General features: G+C 38.7%; 1 protein-coding gene across 6 annotated transcripts in view; it reads right to left on the reverse strand.

Moving 5' to 3' along the window:
* LOC120741729 (cilia- and flagella-associated protein 46) overlaps positions 1-9,839 on the reverse strand; it is a 67,579-nt gene extending 57,740 nt beyond the window's left edge. For 5 of the 6 annotated variants that reach the window (XM_040044760.1, XM_040044758.1, XM_040044759.1 and 2 more), the window contains exons 1-9: positions 9,368-9,839; positions 9,173-9,294; positions 6,850-6,981; positions 6,472-6,536; positions 5,419-5,583; positions 2,937-3,060; positions 2,202-2,296; positions 1,187-1,342; positions 902-1,001 (exon numbers count right to left, since the gene is read on the reverse strand). In XM_040044760.1, coding sequence (XP_039900694.1) covers positions 902-1,001; positions 1,187-1,342; positions 2,202-2,296; positions 2,937-3,060; positions 5,419-5,583; positions 6,472-6,536; positions 6,850-6,981; positions 9,173-9,294; positions 9,368-9,416 — 1,008 coding nt within the window. In that variant the 5' untranslated portion in view covers positions 9,417-9,839. Of the gene's footprint in view, positions 1-901; positions 1,002-1,186; positions 1,343-2,201; positions 2,297-2,936; positions 3,061-5,418; positions 5,584-6,471; positions 6,537-6,849; positions 6,982-9,172; positions 9,295-9,367 lie in introns of those variants that run through there. The other variant, XM_040044762.1, reaches the window with a different exon arrangement.
* Positions 9,840-20,985: the final 11,146 nt, after the last annotated feature.

Genomic DNA, 20,985 nt, shown 5'->3' on the forward strand with positions numbered 1-20,985 from the left:
AAAGGTAAAGTTTTACATACAAAACTTGTACAGTGCTCACAAATGCTCAGTGTGTCTTACTTTTGCACGGATCTGCTCTTTCTGACAGTAGGTTTTTCAGTCGCTGCTGGTGAACGGCTGCGGATTTAAATACACCCTGATACACCCTGTATGTTCTATATTGCTCAAAGAAAAATTCAGCATCTCTGTAACTTTTATTAATAAGCCAGATATTCCCAAAGTCTGGGCGTGGCCTCCTGGTATATCAGAAAAAGTTTACAGCCTTGCGAACACGGGTTCAGATTTGGGCAAAAGAAAAAGTTCACATTTCTAAATAGGCAGTGACAGACTTACAGTAACTTTGAGAATGCTAAGTTATTGTAAGTCAAACGCAATTAATCTCACGTATTGTCAAGGGCCTGTTTTTATTATTAACCTTTACTAGAATAGCTTTGCACGATTCACAGCTCAAAATAATCCTTATTTATTCTGTGCTTTCCCATCAATTTGTCCACTGTCTGAAACAAACTGCTTTAGCATCCTCCCTTATTTCTTCTGATTGGCGGCTCCTTATAAACAGAGGGTTTAAACAGTATGGGGGTACTGCTTCTGTGGTCACAAAAATTAGGGACATGTGCTCTCACTGACATCACAGGGAGCCAAGAGTAGAAACAGCAGAGCAGTGAGAGCAGTCTAAAGCCTGAGTCCCGGTTTAAAGTGATTAACTGTATCTATGCTAACCTCATTATTTAAACGTTACATAAGAGCACTCACCATTGTACCTATGACAAAAAATAAGGAAAGGCATAATAGGTCACAGTTAATGTCAAACCCATGCATAAATTTGCATATTTGTAAACTGTGTGCAGTTACATCTTCTGCCCCTACTGCCCGAGGTTTTAAGAGAATATCGGACACTCACAGCTTCTCCCGACGACTTTAGCTCTTTCAGACAGTCGGCAGCTACTTTCTGATGCTTCACTTGCAAGGCCAGCAGAGCCAACTCCAGGAGGAAGGCAACTCTGCAAATCCCAGATAAAACATAATTTATACAATTCACAATCCTTCAGTACAGTAATCTGAGACATGTACTGCCCCTGGGATAGCCATGTGTGGGTTTATGGTAGAGAGAGGTTTAGGAAGAGAACAGGGAGCAATAAAAGGTAATCTCGCAGGAGATTTGATCAGGACACTTTAGGTCACAGACCTGTCAGATGGCTGGATGGGTGTTGAGCTCTGAAGAGGACTGGAGTTCAGAGGTGTAGCAGGCTCTTTGCTACAGTCCACCAAGAGATGGAAAATCTCCTCAAGCCTAGTAGAATTCTCTTTTGTCAGCATGTCCTTGTTAAGTCCTCCCAACCTGCTACAACATCAGAAAACTCTCTTTACATTAATGTACATGCATGTGAGCATCCAGAATTAAACTGATACTTTCATTTGCCCTTTAACAGGCTCACACAAAACAGTGCATAAACCTTAGGCTAAATAACCTATATGGTGCTGACGACGGCCGAGTCTGACTTAGTCATGCTGTCACACTGAAATGAGGAGCCATAAGGAGCTGTGACATGTCGAGTACATGCCTGCAGAAATGGGCTGGGGGATGGGACTGTACAAGAATACGCCACACCAGCAGACATGGTACTGTACTACAAATGTGTTCAGGCCAGCAGAAAAACATGGCCGCCACAGGATGCGCTGAGAGCCAATGGATAATGGACCCGCTGACCTATGTCTCCCAGTTTTTAAATGTATCTGGAGGCATAACATTTTTAATATGAAAAAACCCCCACAATAAAATCCTCACTCTAAGCGCTACATCTTAAGATAACATTGCAAAGAATAAAATAAAGACATACGCAGGTTAGAAACACAGAATACTAGATTTAAAATTTTTAGACCTTTAAACAAGATCATAACTGATCAGGTTTAGGACTCAACCTGCCTCTATTGTTAGAAGCATTGTAAAAACAATAAACATGCAGTCAATCAGAAAAGCCTGCTTTCAAACAGTTTAATCTCCAAAGCAAGCATTTCTGGAGCAGATCAAGTGCTTCTTTTTGGTGACACCGTACATCTTGTTTTTCCTAGCGACAGATAAAAATGCAAAGGACTTTCATCCTGACAGCACAAAAACGACGCTTTCAGCAAAACAAACCCTCCAGCAACGTCCAAGCAGAAAAAAAAACAAACATTTATATGAATGTAACTCAGAAACTTACTTTTTTAATTCCTGCATTTTGTAAATGACTGCTAACGTAGTGCATTCCCTGCTTGTTTCCAGGAGGACATCACTGTCTGACAGCTGGTGTCGCACCTAAGAAGAATGAAGTCGGAAGTTATGCTTTATTATCAGGTTATGACAGGGTTGAATTTTATGATTAATGCCAACATCAAGGAGTTTGGCGAGCTATTGTTATGCATGTAGTGCAAATAAGACTCCTGAAGACATCTGAATGGTGTATTTTCATATTATAAGACTTGTATAAAGATACAATTAAAGTTTAAATAGCATTTGTTCTGAGGTCTGATACATGGCAATCTTAATGCCCCCAAGGGTGAATCAGAAGCTCAACCATGAAACATGAGCCAATCATGTTGCTGTGTTGAGTAGGTATCAACACGCTTATTGTTTTTTTTGTGTTACTGCATCTATAATGTCTACTCTAATTAATGCTTTGTTAACTGCTCTGTCGGGACAAGCCAGAGATCTGGACACGTGTTGAATTGGACACGCACAGGAGAAGTACAGCTCCAAACTTTATTTTGGGCAATGTCACAAACCTTTAAGGTAGTTTTACAGAACTTTAATAAATTTATTAGACCACTTCTGTGTAGATATATCAATATCTACTTAAAAAGTATCCACCTAAAAAGTAGATATTGAGGATATATTTAGTTATTACTGAATGTATAAGCAACCAAAAACTGCCATGAAAGCAACATGCTGTGTTTACCAATAAAGTAAAGAGTCCTGGGTAAAGTTTTGGAGTATGCGACTTGATGAATTCTTCTGTAACTTTTGCAAAACTTGTTGCATCCTCAACCTTCTTTGAGTCCACAAGACATTTGATCAGGTGCCTGAGCAGAAACAGAGACAGAGAGCAAACATGTGGGCATGTGTCAGTGCTATTAGCCAAGTGCTCAGTTTTTCTATGCTACTGAACATTCAATGTAATTAATATGCCAACAATCAAATAACAGCCTTTCTTTTCTGAAGCTTGTCATGTTCACACTTGTGTGGCATGAGCTATCTGATATTACTGTGCTGGTGTTGTTACTACAACATAAGTCATGTTATTCAAGGACTATCTTAGGGGAAAAGACAGCAGTGGGTGAAGGTGCCTTTAGGGCGTTCTGGCAGAAAAGCTTTCTGACAAAAACACTCTAAAGTAGAAAGGCTTTCAGAAGTCAGGGCTACAAAGTTAATGTGAGGAGCAGGTTGGTGGTGGATGTATGGATCCGCTTCACCTGACAGACTGGGTATTTTGTTCTGTGTAAAACCAAAAGTCAATGTTCACTTTTATTTTCTTGTACTCAGTTCAAGAATATTTCTATTATTTCAGTTTAAGTTTGGTTTGGTTTAGGAAAGGACTGTGGTCTGGGTTGAAACTGTGCTCGTCTGTGGATGCACACAAAACACTAGCCACAACTACAATGTGACATTGATTGTCCTGAGGCAATATGTATAAATATATATATGTATATATTTATCCCACCACAGGGATATCAGACAATACTTGCCTCCATGGTCAATATGTAGCTTGGGTTTTAGACTTCCTGTCATACTAATACTAATATTAATGTAGCAACATAATGAGCCAAATTTACTAAAGGGAGCAAAATAGCATGCAAGTGCAATCACCAAATAGGCCAAATTATGGGCGTGGTTAGTTTTATGGGTGATTTTTAAACACAGACACAGTCAGTTCATTTTTGAGAATTAAATTTTAGCACAATTGTCAGTAAATTGTGTGGCAAACATTTGTCAATCGGTTTGCATGCTTGATTTAAATGTTCTTCTTCCTAATTTTTTACCTGAAGAAACAAATTTCCAAGAATACAAACTGTTATGGAAATTTTAACAATAACCTGCAACACACTCTGTGAGCTTGATTTGAAGTGGGTTTAATTAACACATTGCAATGTGGAGAGAGCATCCCAGTGAAACACCAGGATCATCTCTGAATTTTGGCCACCGCCCTTACATCTTATATACAGAGACACAGACAAAGAACATTCCACAAATGTGGAGGGGGGCTATACCTTCTCCCTCACAGAGAGAATTATGACCTTGTTTTCTGCTTGGCCATCACCTAAGGATTTACATCCCTGATAAGCAGAAGGAGTCCCACTATCTGTTTAACGTCTCCCACCACAATGGCCTCACTGTGTTAACATTCCACATGCATGCAAACTAGTAACAGGGGTACTCTTAATATAGTAAAGTGAGAAAGTGATATTACTATAACTAATGTGATATGATTAAATATGTGATTAATACATGAGAGAAGAAATTTGCCTCCACAAAGCACAACAGGATTAGTTACAAAAATCTCTGAGTTCCCACCTCACACACAGTCTGGTCATCATGCTCCCTGTGTAAGTGCCAACAGTACTTTTTTTCCACACCAAACCCCAGTTTGCACTGGTGCAACGCATTAGTAAATCTGGACTAATGAGTCTTTAACTTATACAAATCAACCCATATATGGGTAAATGCAATGCATACAGCTGTGATGGAACATTTCACAACCAATGGTAAACTGGACATATTTTTCTTATTCTTATAATAGATGTAATGTAGCACGCCATGTTAATCTCATTATATTTATCATTGGGGCGACCGTGGCTCAGGGGGTTGGGAAGCGCATCTGTAACCAGAAGGTCGCCGGTTCGATCCCCGGGCTCTCTGTCCTGGTCGTTGTGTCCTTGGGCAAGACACTTTACCCTCCCGCCTACTGGTGTTGGCCAGAGGGGCCGATGGCGCGATATGGCAGCCTCGCTTCTGTCAGTCTGCCCCAGGGCAGCTGTGGCTACAACTGTAGCTTGCCTCCACCACTGTGTGAATATGAGTGTGATTGAATAGTGGCATTGTAAAGCGCTTTGGGTGCCTTGAAAAGTGCTATATAAATCCAATCCATTATTATTATATCTGTCACTGCCCAACATTATATATATGAATGATACATTTTTGTCCTCTGATCAAAGATAAAACTAATATTTTTTTTGAAAAATGATTAAACAGCTTGGAATAAAACAGATACTTGACTCTATAGAAGAAAAAAAGCAGCCCATTAACTGAGGCTAGATGAAGCTGTGGTCATAAATAAACTGCTGGTTAATAAGCTCAGTTCATTATCTCTATGAATTTTCAATGAGTATGAACCAAAATCACAACTGGACATATTAATGAGGTCTAAGTAAGAGAGCACTTGCATCATGAGTTCAGCCCTCCAGCTGTGGTCGTGGTCTGCCACCTCCTCCAGACTCTGCACCACCTGCCTGAGAGAGGGCACCAGGTGGAGGCTCCGCCCCGGCTGCAGAAGAGGTTGCACTGTCTGGAAGTACAGCACCGAGGCATTGAACACCATAAAGTGAAGTCTGTAAGGCACAAATCAAATGCAGAAGAAAGTAAACACCGAGCAATGAATTATTTATGTGATACACTTGCAAGCCATTTTATCTCTTAGTACGACTCAATTCAAACCAAGTGTCAGCTCTCTACGAGGAAGTCCTGTGAATTCCAAATGTGTGTGGATTAACAATCGACCAATGAGCCACAGGAGAGCGGCCTGCTGAATCTTTTCGATGTGAAATAAGTGGAATTTATGAATTTAAGCTGCAGTTTTAAAGAAAACTCTGTGAAGAGACTGTTTGAGCGCTCCTAATTTATTCACCAGAGTGTGTGCTGTCCATTAGCGTGGGCTGCTTGAATTAGATATGTATTCCTTTGGTGTTAATTGGAATTCCTCATTGAGCCTTTTTATTGACAGGTTATGAGTTCATTAGCAAAGAAAACCAGTGCTCATTGCTTACAAAGGCTAACCGAGTACCTCCAAACGCATCCATCAAAGCAAATAACAAGGGAACGCATCTGTCACAATTTCTATTATTGCATCGATATGTGCATCACCCGTTTCACCCTTCTCACAGATGCATCCAGTCAGCTGTTAAAATTTAGATGAAAACACATTGAAAATGTTCCGCTTGTGAATAAGGGGTTGGGGTGAAGCATGAAAAATCGTGTTATATTTGATTCTTCTTCGTAGCATATTTCTGCGCATCAGACAGAGCCTAACCTATCACAGCTAAACAACATTCCCTGGTGAGAATGTCTGGCTTTCATTACGTGTTTTACCAGCGCACCTTACCGCTGTGGCAGCAACTGCCAAATAATATCAGAGATGATCAACTGTACGCAACAGAAAATGGTCATCCATCTTTCTCGACACTGTAACAACAAAGCCGAGCATACTCGAGGTTGCATACCTTGGTTCTTGCTTTGAAATCTCAATTGCTTTCAGAAAATACACCACAGCCTCCTCAAAGTCCTCCTAAAATAGAAAATGATGCAAAAAGGGGACATGAGAACCTGTCAGAACATAGAAGCATAAAAACAATGACAAACAGTTTAGCAAAAAAAAAAATTTAAGCTGCACTCAAATGTAGCAAAGGCCAATATTTGTTTGAGACCGAAGAAGCATGGTAAAACCGCTGGAGTTTGTTTGCAAAGCTGCTGCATGTTTTTAGTGCAAATGAGTACAGTATGCCGCTACAGTAATTGCATGTGTATATATCTCTGGGGCGCAGAAACACACACACACACACAACGCCCTTGAGGGTATGTGTCCAATTTACTGTCCTCACCACACTCCCAGTGGCCGGCGGAGACTTCAGCTGGCCCTGGCAGAGGTAGGCTCGACACAGAAATTGATTAGCCGGCGGATTCCCTTCAAAGTACATCTTTAGACACGCTGCGCTTATCTCCAAACAGCCCAGCTGAAAACACAGAGACAGAGCGGCACAAAGGCCAGAGAGAAAAAGAAAAAAAATTCAGCCTCATCTGCAGTTAGATCGTGTAACCGGCAATTTTCCCTGTATGATGCATTATTAAAAACTATTGCGAAAGGGCTTAATGTATGGGGAGGTGCACATTTATTTTTTGCACGACAAATTAATTCCATGCTGTTTTACAAACTGCCTCCTGTTAATTGTAAAATTAATTCAAACTCAGCAGCTTTATACTCAGTAATGTGCAGCACTATCGTGGAAGATGATCATGCAGCAGAAATTTTTGTTCTGCAAGCTTTTGTATGTGTTGTGAAGAACAATAAGTCAGGCTGGAAGATCACTGAATAAGTAAAACCTGACAGTAATGAGCAATGGATTAGTATGTTAGCAAATGTCTTAATACAACAAGAATATTTATGCTTCTCTGGAAAATTGAAGAACGGAACTGTACTGCGGATGAAGACTAATTCAGCATTCACTGACACTTAAGTCTTCAGGCTAAGCTGCATTTTCACAGAAAACTTGCTGCGTGATATAAAGGAGAGAGAACAAATCACATTATGGAATATCCCTGTGTTTCATTATACAAATATGTTTCCCTTGCCTTAGGACAGCTCAGCCTGTATTAGTGAATATTCATTGCTATTCCCTACTGGGAAAATAGCTCGATTAGAAGAACTAAAGTTACTGCACGAAAACAGTGACATAATGAAACGAGTCCTCCAGCAGGGAGGTCCTGCTGGCTTTTTTATTACCTTGATTTTTCTATATACCTGTATACCTGTAGATACCATCAGCAACAAAGCACTGATGTTAATCAACAAACAACCCATCCAAATGTCTAGGACCTGCTTTATTTTGAAGCTTTAATAATTCAGGAGCTTTCACAGATGTAGCAGGCATTTACTTATAAAATGTAAGCTCCACATCTTCACAGTCAGATGCCAACCTTTTGTTCTAGGAGGCTGCTTGAAGCACCATGTCTTATGCCACAACTCAGCAGTCAGGAGCTTCTCACATCATAAAAAACGCTTCTCACAGCAGTTGAAAAGCAAGGTTGCAGTCACCTTCAGAGAATGTGTGTTCTCATTATAGTCTTTCATACAAAGAAATTCAGCCTGTCTGATTCTGATGCTGACTGTAGGTTAATACACACACATCTAAATTTGATGTATTCACTGATCTACCAACATATACCTGGTGAGATTTTAAGTGATATGTGCGTGCGAACAACCTGACATAGTAGTGGTGGATAAGGCCGAATGATAGATGTGGCTATACCAGGTGATAGAAACATCAGGAAGAAATAAAATGAGAAGCTCAAGAGGGATGAGAGAAGCTAGAGAAGATGTGGAAGGTTAATGCACCAGTTGTCCTTGTGGCAATTGGAGCACTTGGTACAGTGACTCCCCCAAAACTGGGTGAGTGGCTTCAACAGATACCAGCAGCGAGAACTGAGATTTCGGTCCAGAAGAGTGCAGTCCTAGGAACAGCAAAGATAATGCACTGGACCTTCAAGCTATAAGCCTCTGGTAGAGGACCTGTGCTTGAAGGATAGAAGACCATTATATATTAGTAGTAATAATAGTATTTTGTATTTTGATTCAACTTGATAACCCAAAATACTTTTTTTTATTTTGAGAGAGGAACTAGAATGGAAACACATACAATGGAAACAAACAACAATGGCACATAACATTTTTTTGTTATGTGCCATGTTTTCATCACATTTAGAAGAAGTAATGGTAGTCTGCAAAGTCATTTTAAGGTAATTTTGCCCCCTCCTGTAGCTTTTAGCCTTTCATCCAAAAATACAGATGTGTGTGCAGAAAGTACAAGGATTCATAAATTAAAATAAATACACCTATCTACAATATACGCTACGAACAATAGCTACAAACATAGCCTGTTATGAGACATAATCTAATCAACTTGGTACTCTCTGATTCTCCAGTTACGAAATAAACAAGAAGAGTAATATAATTCAGACTAATTTAGCATACACTAAAGCATAAACATGTAATACTCAATACCTAATTGATAAAATAAGATTAGCACTGCAACCATTTTTTTTCTCTTTTGTTTATTTCCAACTCATCACCTCGACCCTGGTGGCAAAACGATCATCAAGTGAATTCTTCATCAACAGCTTCGACAGTAACTCCTCATCCTCTCTCACCTGTAGCCCAGCTTCGGCGCACAGGACGCACCACTCCGGATCAATGCGTGGAGTTCGTCCGCCGGTTCCAACTACTGCTGCCCCCTTGATTAAATCGTAGGCTGACTGCAGAGCTCCACAGTCTGCGTGTACGAAATAAACACAGTAAGCTTGTTTTCACAACTCTTCATTTACTTAACTGACTGCGCGACAAACCTTTGTTCTCTTTAGCCTTGGCTAGATGCTGGCGAATATCTAAGTCCATTTCAAAGCGTTACTTAGCTAACGTTAACGTAATGACAATTTACTTCTTTTTATTTCATGTCCCATTTAGCTGCTACTTTCTTGAATACAGAGCAACCCATCGAAAATAGCAAATACTTTCTTGAATTGTAGTAGCCAACAGTCAGTGCTTTTAGTTTGGGAGTGTTACTAAGCAACCGGGCTTGAACTACGGTGTACGGATAGGACAAAAAGGCTGGCTTTTGGTCGCGATCAAACACGCCACCTCAGTTAGCAGCACTAACTTGACTTTCACTGGATTCTGTGAGTGAAATGCAGAACTGGCAGCCTACAAAATATAAAGCAAACACTCTCAGTTAACTGGACTTCTCCACCAGTGGTATTGATGCTTTTTGAAACACTTTAATGACATCACCTAATAAAAAGCCTGAAGAATGTGCTTTAGTTTTAGTGACTACAAATCCCCCCTCCCTCCACCACACAAAAAAAAAACAAAAACAACAAAAAAACAAAAAACAGAGGAGTGCCAAAAAACAACAACAACAAAAGACGGTAGTTTCTTTATTAGCCTTTGGTTGGTTCCAAAAACCATTACTTTCGTATAATAATTACTTTTGGAGACAGCACATTTATATCCTTTTACAAAACACAATTTTGGCCTCTATGGATAGTTTAGGTCTCACCTTTGGTGACTGGAGCCAATGAAGATGTAACACAGTCTGTGCTGTTGGTGTTTTATGGAGCATTTGATGCAATTATCTGACTATTATATGGTACAACCCATTCACAATTCTTTTATTAATACTAAAGCATGTGCTTCAGTAATCTAGTATTTCACGAGTCTGTTATTTGGTACTAGTTATCACATATTTGTGTGTGTGCATTGTACTAGTGTAGCTTGTAGATGCAGTTTGGTAGGGGTAGCAACCTAGCACCTTATGCTTCCATCTAAAATGGTCATGTAGGACTCCAAAAATCCAAAATGTCAGCGGCCAAAATATCAGTATTGAAGCTTTAAAATAACTGCAAAACCAGTGGTGGATTTCATGACTACAGTGGTCCATCTTTTATACTGCCTATGGTTACAGCACGACTTCTATAGTGCATTTTCTACTCTGACTGAGCACTTTTGTGTTTTGGCATGTTAGCCAAGCAACTCTAAAAAGAGAGCTTTTTAACCTGAATGAGATTTCTATTTGGCTAATTCCTAAAATTATCTGTATCTGTGCAGTGCACTTTGCTAACCAAGCTTGCTAACATTAGACGATTGTAATAACTAAGACCTCCACATTCTTGTCCAAATATGGGTATTTATAGCTACAAAAAACCCCAACAAACAAAAGAAAAAAACTAAATATGTCACATTGGCTATATTACTAACATTCTGGTAAAATATTATGATGAGTGTGAGCTCACGAACCAATGCCTATATCCATCTTTTATTTACAGTTTGGTAAAAACCTTAGCCTGTAGGCTTTACTGACATGATTCATATTTTCACAATACATTTTTATTACTTCAAAAGGTATGAATAAAAATGAAAAGATGGTACATAACAAAAGCAAAATAACATCTCTCCCTCCCGCCGTTATGAACACACACACATACACACACACACACACACACACACACACACACACACACACACACATACACACACACACACACACACACAGGGGTACAAAATGCCCTTCTTTACTTCAAAGTGCATCATTATAGAAATCAGGTTGCTTAGTGTGCAAATATAATTTACTTGGTCAAACCACATACTGCAGCAGATGTGACAGGGGACAAAGTCGAGAGGGAAGGCAAACGGCTGTGGCTGTACTTTCAGTACATACTTAGGATTCCGGGTTTGAGGTTTAATTGACAGAAGTATGTATTACCTGCCAGCAGTTCAAAGCAGCATAGATAGCTCCTTGGTGGCCCTCAAGCAAATTTGTTAAGCAGTTCATCGTGGGGATCTGTCTTAAAATACACACAAAGCTTCTGGAATGGCTTTAAGTGTGAAATATATAATTATTTTCTGGAAGAGATTTTTCCTCTGTCACTTGACCTACTTAATGGTTTGAGTTGGCACTTCTATTTGTTACTTAAAATTTCACAACTGTCATGCCACAGTTCTGTTGCTTGTGACTTTATGTTTTATACTTTTGGTCTATAACTGAGTGGCAGAGAGAGAATTATCTATAGACTGGACACTTCAGAGGTGAAAATGGAGAAGAGATGAAAATCTCTGGGTCTCATAAAGACTTGGTACTTAAATGTAAGAATTTTTATGCAAGAACCTTATATTACGTCACCAAATGCAAATATCAGTTAGACAACCATCATTTTTTTCATGACAGCTGTACTACAAGTAGGTTTTTAAAACTGAATTAAAAATGTATCACTAATCTTATACGTTCCTTTATTTTACATCATATATACACTGTTAAAGTGGTGGGTATTTATTTTCATCATGGTTAAAGTTTGAAACAATGAGGTCAGATTATGTACAGTAGAGGAAGAAATTATTTGATCCCCTGCAGTTTATTGTTAAGTTTATTGTTAAGTTTATTGTTATTTATAAGAAAGTATTGATATTTTCATCATATGGAGAGAGACACAATATAAACCAAAATATATCCAAGCTTGTAACTTAAGCAGGGGATCAAATATTAGTTCTTCGACTGTAAAAGTCTGTAAACCAAAGTCTCAGGCTCCTGACTGCCCCTTTGAAGCAATTTATTTCTATGCTTTCCACTGGATGACGTAATTGAGTGCAGATATCACAATCATTTTGTGCCGAAAACAGGAGGACACTTATTGTTCAGACAGCCAATCAGTAGAAGGTTTGTGTAAAAGGAAAGGAGCTTGTTCCAGAGGACTGTGCTAGAGGATGAACTGAGGGCTCTACCAAGAGTTGAACAATAAAAATATGAAGTTTTAAGTGGATATAGTAGGGCTGCCTTTAAGAGAATGCATTTGTTTTGTGTAAGTGATATTTTCAGTTCCTGTACACCGGCAGTAACAAGGCAATCTGGCCAACACAGTTGGTGCTTTATGGTGATGAATAGCCTCAAATAATGCAAAATGTGTGAGCATTTAATCCACAATGCAGCTACAATACACCTGTCCTGCTGTACACATAGTTAACAAATACAAGATATTGTCGTTGTAATCATTTAACACTGAGCCAACATACGTCTGGGTGGGGGGAACCCCTAATAAAAGTCCAGAAACTTGGAACAAGACCTCAATATTTAATGTCATTGCAGGAAATGGAAATAACCTACCCCTAACCGACCCCCGAGAGCTTTTTAAAACAAGAGTAATATAACAGTTTAAAAAAATGAACGTGCCAATATTCTGGGGAAAAAAACAACCAGGGCATTTTCGCAGTGAACGCAATATCTGGCTTTAATTTACTGTCATTGAGGCTGCTTTAGGAATTGTTCATATTCACAAAGAACCATCTTGGACTACATAAAAAGAAAAGCCTGGACTTTTTTCTAAGCAAAATTTAATTTAAGCCATGGAAGAGCGAGTTGAAATCCAATCCAGCAAATAAACGAAAAGCTCCAGTCAGGGTTCAGTAGCTGATTTTACTTCCATTCAGCTTCTGTTTACACCCCATCATGAATATTATTTTGCCAAAGCACGGCATGTTTGCATCGCGGTCTCTTGTAAACTGAGAAAGGAAATTGAAATGCCATTAAGAGATGATCCACGAGCAGCGAGTTATCTGTGGACCGGTGCACAGACACCAGCCACATTTAATGAGGATATAACCACATGACACAATCTTGTCAGCTGCACTGATGCACACCAAGGTGGAGAACAAAGATAAACAATGAAGCACCAGTAGAGAAATTAATCGCCGGCATTTCTCAAACATGAATAGGAGGGAAAAAAAACAAACAAACCAACAGAAAAGGCTGTAGCTCCTATTTTTCACACCAGGAGGCTCATTGTAAGCATGAATTCAGATAAACAAGATGAGTCAAAAGTGATTTGTTAGCTGTTTATAATTTATTATTTCATTTTAAATGCTTGGAAGTTATAATGAGGAAAGCAAGGGGGGAAAAGAGCACACCAGTGAGGTCCATCCAGGTTCACAGCTGCTAGCTGATATCTCACACTCCAAAGAAAACTCTACTCTGCTCAGTGTTTTGACAGAATACATTTAGCTTGACATACTTTAATCAAAGCTTAAACCTCTAAGAGTGGGTGTGTTTTTATTAGCAAGCATTTACATATGAAATCTTCCATAAACACACCGGTTGCCATGAAGATGCACACACGACACAGTGCGGCTCATCTTGCTCATTCAAAATAAATCAAAGACATTGTGTGCAGTGCCCTTCTTTGCATTATGTAGACCGCCCCGGATGGGTTAACTTTGAATATCTCTGAAAATCTCCCACAACACTAGCATATCCTTAAGATGTTTAATCAGCGGGATCCAATAAAATATTGATCAAGTCTCAAATTATTATCAATAATTAAACATTCTGCACATGTGAAACCCACATGCGCAAGAGTAGTAGCAGCCACACAGCATTTACATCACGGCAAGTTATAGTGTACAGGCTGCATGTTTCTCCAAGTCCTGCTTTACTTTACTGTTTGGATTCATATAGAAGTTAAATAATGCCTTAGAATTAATGTAAGATGGTAAAAAGAGATGCTTCTAACTGCATGCTAAAGCAAGACTGGAGCAAAGCATACTGCAATAGAGCGCAATACTTCCAAAAGATGTCTTTATTAAAAATATTTCACACAATCACACGAGAAACAACTTTGTTGTGAATTCCTTCAATATTTAATCAGCGAGATGTGTCTTTGATTTGTGTGTTAAAATCATCTGCAACTTTTGCTAAAATTTATATTGGTGCCAACTGAAACTGTTGCCGTGGTCCGTGTACTGTTGCCCTGCAAAAAAACACTTGACAAATTCAAACCAGACTTAAACACAACAGTGCTTCGAGCAAGACACAGTAATGACGACCACTGTTTATTATATTCAGCGTCGTGGTTCAGTGCGTTAGAATGTTGACATTTGCTAAATGCTATTTATAGAACGATGTATGTACATAACCTTGGGAGCTACATTTCTACTGCTGTTATGTTGCAGCAGGGTTCTAGCTATCCGAAGTATTAGTGTTGTGCAGTTTGTGCGTGAACTGAGCAGCAGGGGAAAGCATTTCACAGGGAGGAAATGGTTTCTCAAACAGCAGTTTGGAGACAGGCTGGATGAAAACTGTCTTGTTGCTTTGCAAGGTTCTGAATGTGAGGTTAGTGAGAGAGTAGTAATAATGTTGAGCATGATTGGAGGAAAAGTGTTTTTTTGATATCTAACAGGTGATGCTTTGGTTTTTATAAAAGTCACATTTTATTTGTCGAGGGTTGTGTTATGTTACAAAACTACAAAACTGGTTTATGTGAATGTGAAACTGGTTACAACTTTACACGGCTCAGAGAAACTCCGAATTGCAAAGCATGTCAAAATGGGGATTTTTGAACTTCAGCAGCTGCTCATTATTGCTTTTTGTTAAAAAATGAACTAAATGATGTAATGAAAGCAACTGTGTTAGGTTTTATTGTCTTACTGTTTCTATGGAAACTGAGCGATAGAGCGAGTATGTTGGTACAAAGGCCTGCAATCAATTTGAATCAATTCAATTTGAATTAAATTAATGTGTCCATTACCAGGTTTTTAAGCTTTGAATCAGACCTGTGTTAACATCCAGAAATGGATAAGGAGCATCACGGCAGCATATCTGGATTCGTAATAAGTGCACTTGGGCATTTATCTGCATGTTAGCATTTGTGATAAGTAGCGAGCATTAAGTGCTTCAGAGGCTGATGGGATTTATTTTAGATCTCTGTGGTCATTTATTTCATATCGGCTCATGAAGGTGGTTCAAAATTTTACTCACAAATGTGTTTCCATCTCTGTAGGAAACCTTGGGCATGATTCTCTCGAAAGTAGGCATATTGTTTAATGGGAATTCATCCAGTAGTTATCAAGATATTTTACTAAGAGCAAAAAAAGTTAACCTGCTGAGCACTCAGAGGATGATCAAAGTCAGCTGGCTTTATCTGTGGACAGCGAATATTTGTACTGAATTCATGACAGTCTAATACATGTTGGAATGAGTGAATGTTGACTAAAATGCTGGTTTTGACAAACCAACAGATTCTAATCTGGCTAAAACATACACAAGCCTTCATCCTGCACATGTATATCCACAGACTGATACCCACAAGTCTTTTCTGCTGCAGTGAGTTGTCTGCAAATAATCAGCAAGACCTCCTACATGTAAGATATAACTCAATGTGCACAGAATTTTAAGCAGACGTAGGTGTAATTTAAACGAATGCATCCAAAATTCTCTGTGTATTTGCTGAGCAAGCCCACAGTGATCTGGGTATAATTACTTTCTTATGCACCAAAGCCTTCTTTTTTTAATGCATACAGTAGGAAGAATCATAGATTGAATAATAACCCCCGGGATAATTTCTAAACACTTCTCAAGTGCCCATTTGAAAGCTGTTCTGGCGGTTAATCAATTGGTTATTAATGTAAACTCAAGTGGTGTCCAAACAAAAATGTATTTAACGACTACATTATGTTCTTTTGATGTCTCGTGTCTTTCATACATCAGTGTATATGAGTGTTCATTTCACGTTCGCAGTGAGGTTTTCTATTAGACAGGGGTAATTAGCTGCGTGAATCATGCCGTGGAAGCATTCGCATCCATTTGTTACACCTCAGAGGAGTTTTGGCGCAGAATACGAGTCTGCTCCGGTACTGAGTCACGATGAGCAATAAATCATTTACAGGTTCTTTGTTTTAACATTTGATCCCCTCAACAGATTAGTATTTTTTCGTATCTTCTCTAAATATATACCCAGGAGATTGTCTGTACTGTACTCTTCGAGTGTCCTAGTTTATGCATAAAAGACATACACACTTTTAGGATGACTTCCCGATCTGCTAGCTTAAACAGTTTAACATTTGAAAATAATCTGGCCTGTCAGAGCCGGACTGTTTCTTATCTACATGAGCATGTGTTCTAACAGCTAATGAGGGTATTGACTCACTGCTCACACTCTCATCGGAGATGACGGATGTCGCTGATTTGTTTAAACATCATCAGTGTGGGGATTGGATTTGATGGCACCCTGGATGCATGCTTGGCAGTAACTGACACGAAGCCCAATCCCTCATAACGTGTATTTGCTGATTTGGTAGCACTCCATAGAGGCATTTATATCTAGTTGAACAGACACAATTGGCATTGCTCTCCTGCATATATTTTGCATGTATGCTGTAAGTAGTATTTTAAGGCAGAATAAATACGTGCATTTACATTTGTGATACATGAAGTACATGCATTTTTGCAATTTGCTGATGTGCGTAGGATTCCATATTTCATAAAAGTATTGCAACATACTAATCTTACTGTTTATGATGCTGTTATTTTGTAGGTATTGCAGAAATAAAAATGTTCTCTCTGACAAGGCATTCCTGAGGATTTTTAAATGTGTTTGATTTGACTGCAGTTGCTCAAGAGACTGATTAAAAAGCCCTAATGTAGCCTATCTGATGGAGGTTTGGGATCCATTGAGAAGTGATTAATCAGTTAAGTCCATGGAAGAAAAATTATACTGTTCATTCACCAGATATAATTTTAGTCACAGATGAGGTGTGATTCTCAGGATTGGTGGATGGCTGGTCTGTCAGTCTTATGAATTAGCTATCAATACTGGAAAAATATTAAATAGACTGTCACCAAATTTGGTTGATTCATAATCCCCCAAGGATGAATTGTACAAATTGAAAAAGGGCAGTCTAAATTTGCTTTTGATAATTGGAACATTCTGTCATCAGTGACGCCATGGTAACTGTTAGGCCTGTTACCATTAAACGCTTAAGTCAACTATGTTTACATTAAGTACGCCACTGAATCAGGTTTTGACAGTTCCATACTTTAACACTTTCATAAAAGAAATAAAGAAAACATAAAACTGTGTCAAATATATAACCTAAATTCCAAAATGTTGCATCACTGTGCAAAATGTAAATAAAAACAGAATGCAATCATTTGGAAATCTCATGAACCCATATTTTTTTTAACAATGGAACATAGAGAACAATTTACATTTTGCTATTTCATGAAAGTTGTTATGAACATGACAGGAACAACACGATTCAAACAAGGTCGGACGGAGCAAAAAAAGGTTGGAAAAGTAAGTGCTACTAAAAGAAATAGCAGGAGGAACATTGCTTATCTAACTTAACTGGCAGTAGGTCGGTAGGATGATGGATTCTCAGATGTAAAGATGGGCAGAATTCACCAATATGCAAAAAACTGCATCTGCAAACTATGGAACAAATTTGAAATAATGTACCTCAACATAGAAATTGTGAAGCTTTTTAAGATCTTATTGTCTATAGTACATAATTTCATCAAAAGATTCTGAGAATTTACAGAAATCACAGAGAATTGGGGATTTCAGGAAGTAACTTAGTTGAAAGATTCAAAGAAGTTATGTTAAAGAAATGGTAACACTTTCACAATAGTGTAGCAAATCATGAAAAAACCCATTCTCAGACTCAGAGTTCCTGTCTGCGTCCACAAATTTATGTTACAAATCAGTAATGACAAAGAGTGGATGGACCATATAGCTTGTTTTTGTTGCATACACTACTTCAAAATGCAATATGAGGTGCTTTATAAGACATACAAAAGTAAGTACACTGTAAATGGATTGCTGTAAATTTTACAGTAGCTTACCAGCATTTGCAGGATCCATTTGCTCCCACTTCAACTGAATGGTTAAAATTTACATTTTTTAAAAGAAGATAGTTCTTATTTCAACAAGCCAAAGCACAATCTAAACATATTACTGAAGTATGGCGTTGGTGCTAAACGTGCCCGACTCCATTCCTGACCTGTTATCCAGTACATGGTGCATTATGGTGTGAAAATAACAATAAAGGAGACACCTAACTGTCAAAGGGGAAAACATTTTGCTTTTAAAATTACAGCAATTGATCTCTTCAGTTTCTAAACACTTATTGAGTGTTGTTAACTGAAGAGGTAATTGTGGTGGATTGTGAAACAAGAAGTATGACAGAAGAGGCCCCTAACTGTTAAGCAGCTAGAGTCCTACATCGAGCATGAATGAGAAAAACATTTTGATTTTTTGAGTCTCTTTAGATCCCAAACACTTACAGTGTTGTTAAATAAAGAGGCAGTGCTTTTTGAAATGACAAAAATACAGCAGAGGCCCATGGCTGTTGAACAGCTGAGGTCTATATCGGACATGAATGGAAAACACTTTGCTTTAAACCACAGCAATTTGCCTCTTCTGTTTCCAGATACACTCAGAGTGTTGTCAAATAAAGAGGCGATGCAATACAGTTTGTTGATTTGAGAATAGTATAAATTTCACTGTGCGATGGCAAGAAATGGTACCATTGAATGTTTTGATGATTGTACAGTTACAAATAGGTAAACAGCTGATATTTTGGAGAAGATCCAAAGATGAGCTGAGAATACTATAAATGTCACTGTGCAATACAAGCAGCATCTGCTGCAAATACTACATGCTGCAAACCAAATTTTCTAATGTAGTGTTCTCCACAGCCTTACAAAGATACAGCATGTACCCCTTCAGTCAGTTTACAAGACATAGATTAAGACTACTCCTATATTAAAAAAACAAATAAATAAATCATTGATCAAATCTAGGTCTCTAGTATAAAATTGGCTTTAGTCAAGATCGAGGCTCAATCCATGTCTGGAAAACTGAGCCCTAAAGTCTAAAGAAGGCTTGATCTCTTAAGTTCCTATACCGGTACGTGAAAGCCATCTTCTTGTTGACTGACAGCCAACAATAAAACACTTAAAGACACACACTGGTTGAGCTTCTGTCTCCCAGCTTCAGGATCTTGACTGAAATAAAAACCATATCTCTACAATAACAGGCAGAATGCATATATTTTGTGTTCATTTACAGCCTAGAGGGGGAAAAAAAACCCCTCTCCTTGTCACGATTTAGCATTACACAACAGTTGTGCTTGACATTTTAATTGCTGGGTAAGATGAGTGGTCTGGTGAAAGGACCTGCAGTGATTATCCTTAAATTTCATGGTTAAATGACATAGCGGTGTTAAAATGGTAAAGGTTAATACGATTTAGGGACTTCCCCTGAGGGCATCCAAACCATTGAACTGAATACTGATGTTTAAAGCTCCCCTTGTTCTATTTAGAAGTTCACACCTCCAGTTTGAGAGTGTGGAGCAAGTTGCTCATAATAGATTTTTCCATAAATCCATGCAAAGGGAGCACTGAGCTAATTGGAGAGAGAATCATCCCCATCTTGACTATACAGAAGGACAACTAGTAGCCAATCAAAAAGGGCTATTTCTAAACTGCCTGCTATGGTGTAAAACTGACCAAATCACCCCCCCCCCCCCCCATGTCTTTCAGAAATGTGATGTTTGCAGGTAGATTCAGCTTTCCTATCATTTTTCCTATATTAGCTCCTGTTATTTAAAATCAATAATCAGATTAAAAGTCCCTTTTACATTCTTGAATCGTCTTGAATAATCAGGCCCAATCTTGTCTGAAAGACCTCGTAGTGCCATTTCCCCCCAATATCACTTTGCTCTCACAGGCTCACAGGCAGTTCATAGGGTACTGAAAGGTAGAATGGGAAGCAAAGCCTTCAGCTTTCAGGCTCCAGCTTGCAGCTTGGGTTTTGTTACAGACGCCCTCTCTACTTATACTTAATAAAATGCTCTTTTTGATAAAGCATATAGTTAGGGCTGGATCAGGTGACCCTGAATCCTCCAGTAGTTACTTTGCAATAAGCTGAGGCTGCTCCTGTTCGTCTTCCCCCACTTTTTTCACTCCCTGTATGGTTATACACCACTCTGCATTTAATCACTAGTTATTATCATTAGCTCTCTTCTACAAAATGTCTTTTGTCCTGTCTTCCTGCCACCTCCAACAGCTGCTTAGTTTTGCTGAAGGTTTCTTCCTGTTAAAAGGGAGTTTTTCTTTCCCACTGTTGCCTAGTGCATGCTCATAGGGGATTTTCTGATTGTTGGGGTTTTCTCTGTATAACTGTAGGCTCTTTACCTTAAAATATGCAGCACCTTAAGGATTTTGTGCTATGTAATTAAAATTCAACTGTATTGAATTGATAGCTGGAAAGACAAAGAGCTACTGTTAGCAGTGTCACCTGAATGACACATCAGATTATTCCAGATACTGTTTCATGTTAGAATTTAATGTTGTCCCATTGAATGCTTTTAAATATTAATGACGATGAAAGCAGTGTCATTTGATAGTACATCTGTTACACTACTGTCTGGTGAAATTAAAAAATAGGTAATCTTGGAGGGGGGAAGCGCATCCAGTATATAGTCAGTTGTGGTAATTTGTAATAGTCCAGAGGGAGGAGTACTATCGTGTATTTGAGGTGAAAAAACCCAGTACTCAACGAAACCTTCAATGTATGACGATGATGACTTCTAGGCTGTCTATTGGCCATTGCCACGTGTTTAGAAAAGTCAGTTTTTATGA

This window comes from Simochromis diagramma, unplaced genomic scaffold, assembly GCF_900408965.1.
Source record: "Simochromis diagramma unplaced genomic scaffold, fSimDia1.1 OVJJ01000486.1, whole genome shotgun sequence".
NCBI classification, from domain to species: domain Eukaryota; kingdom Metazoa; phylum Chordata; class Actinopteri; order Cichliformes; family Cichlidae; genus Simochromis; species Simochromis diagramma.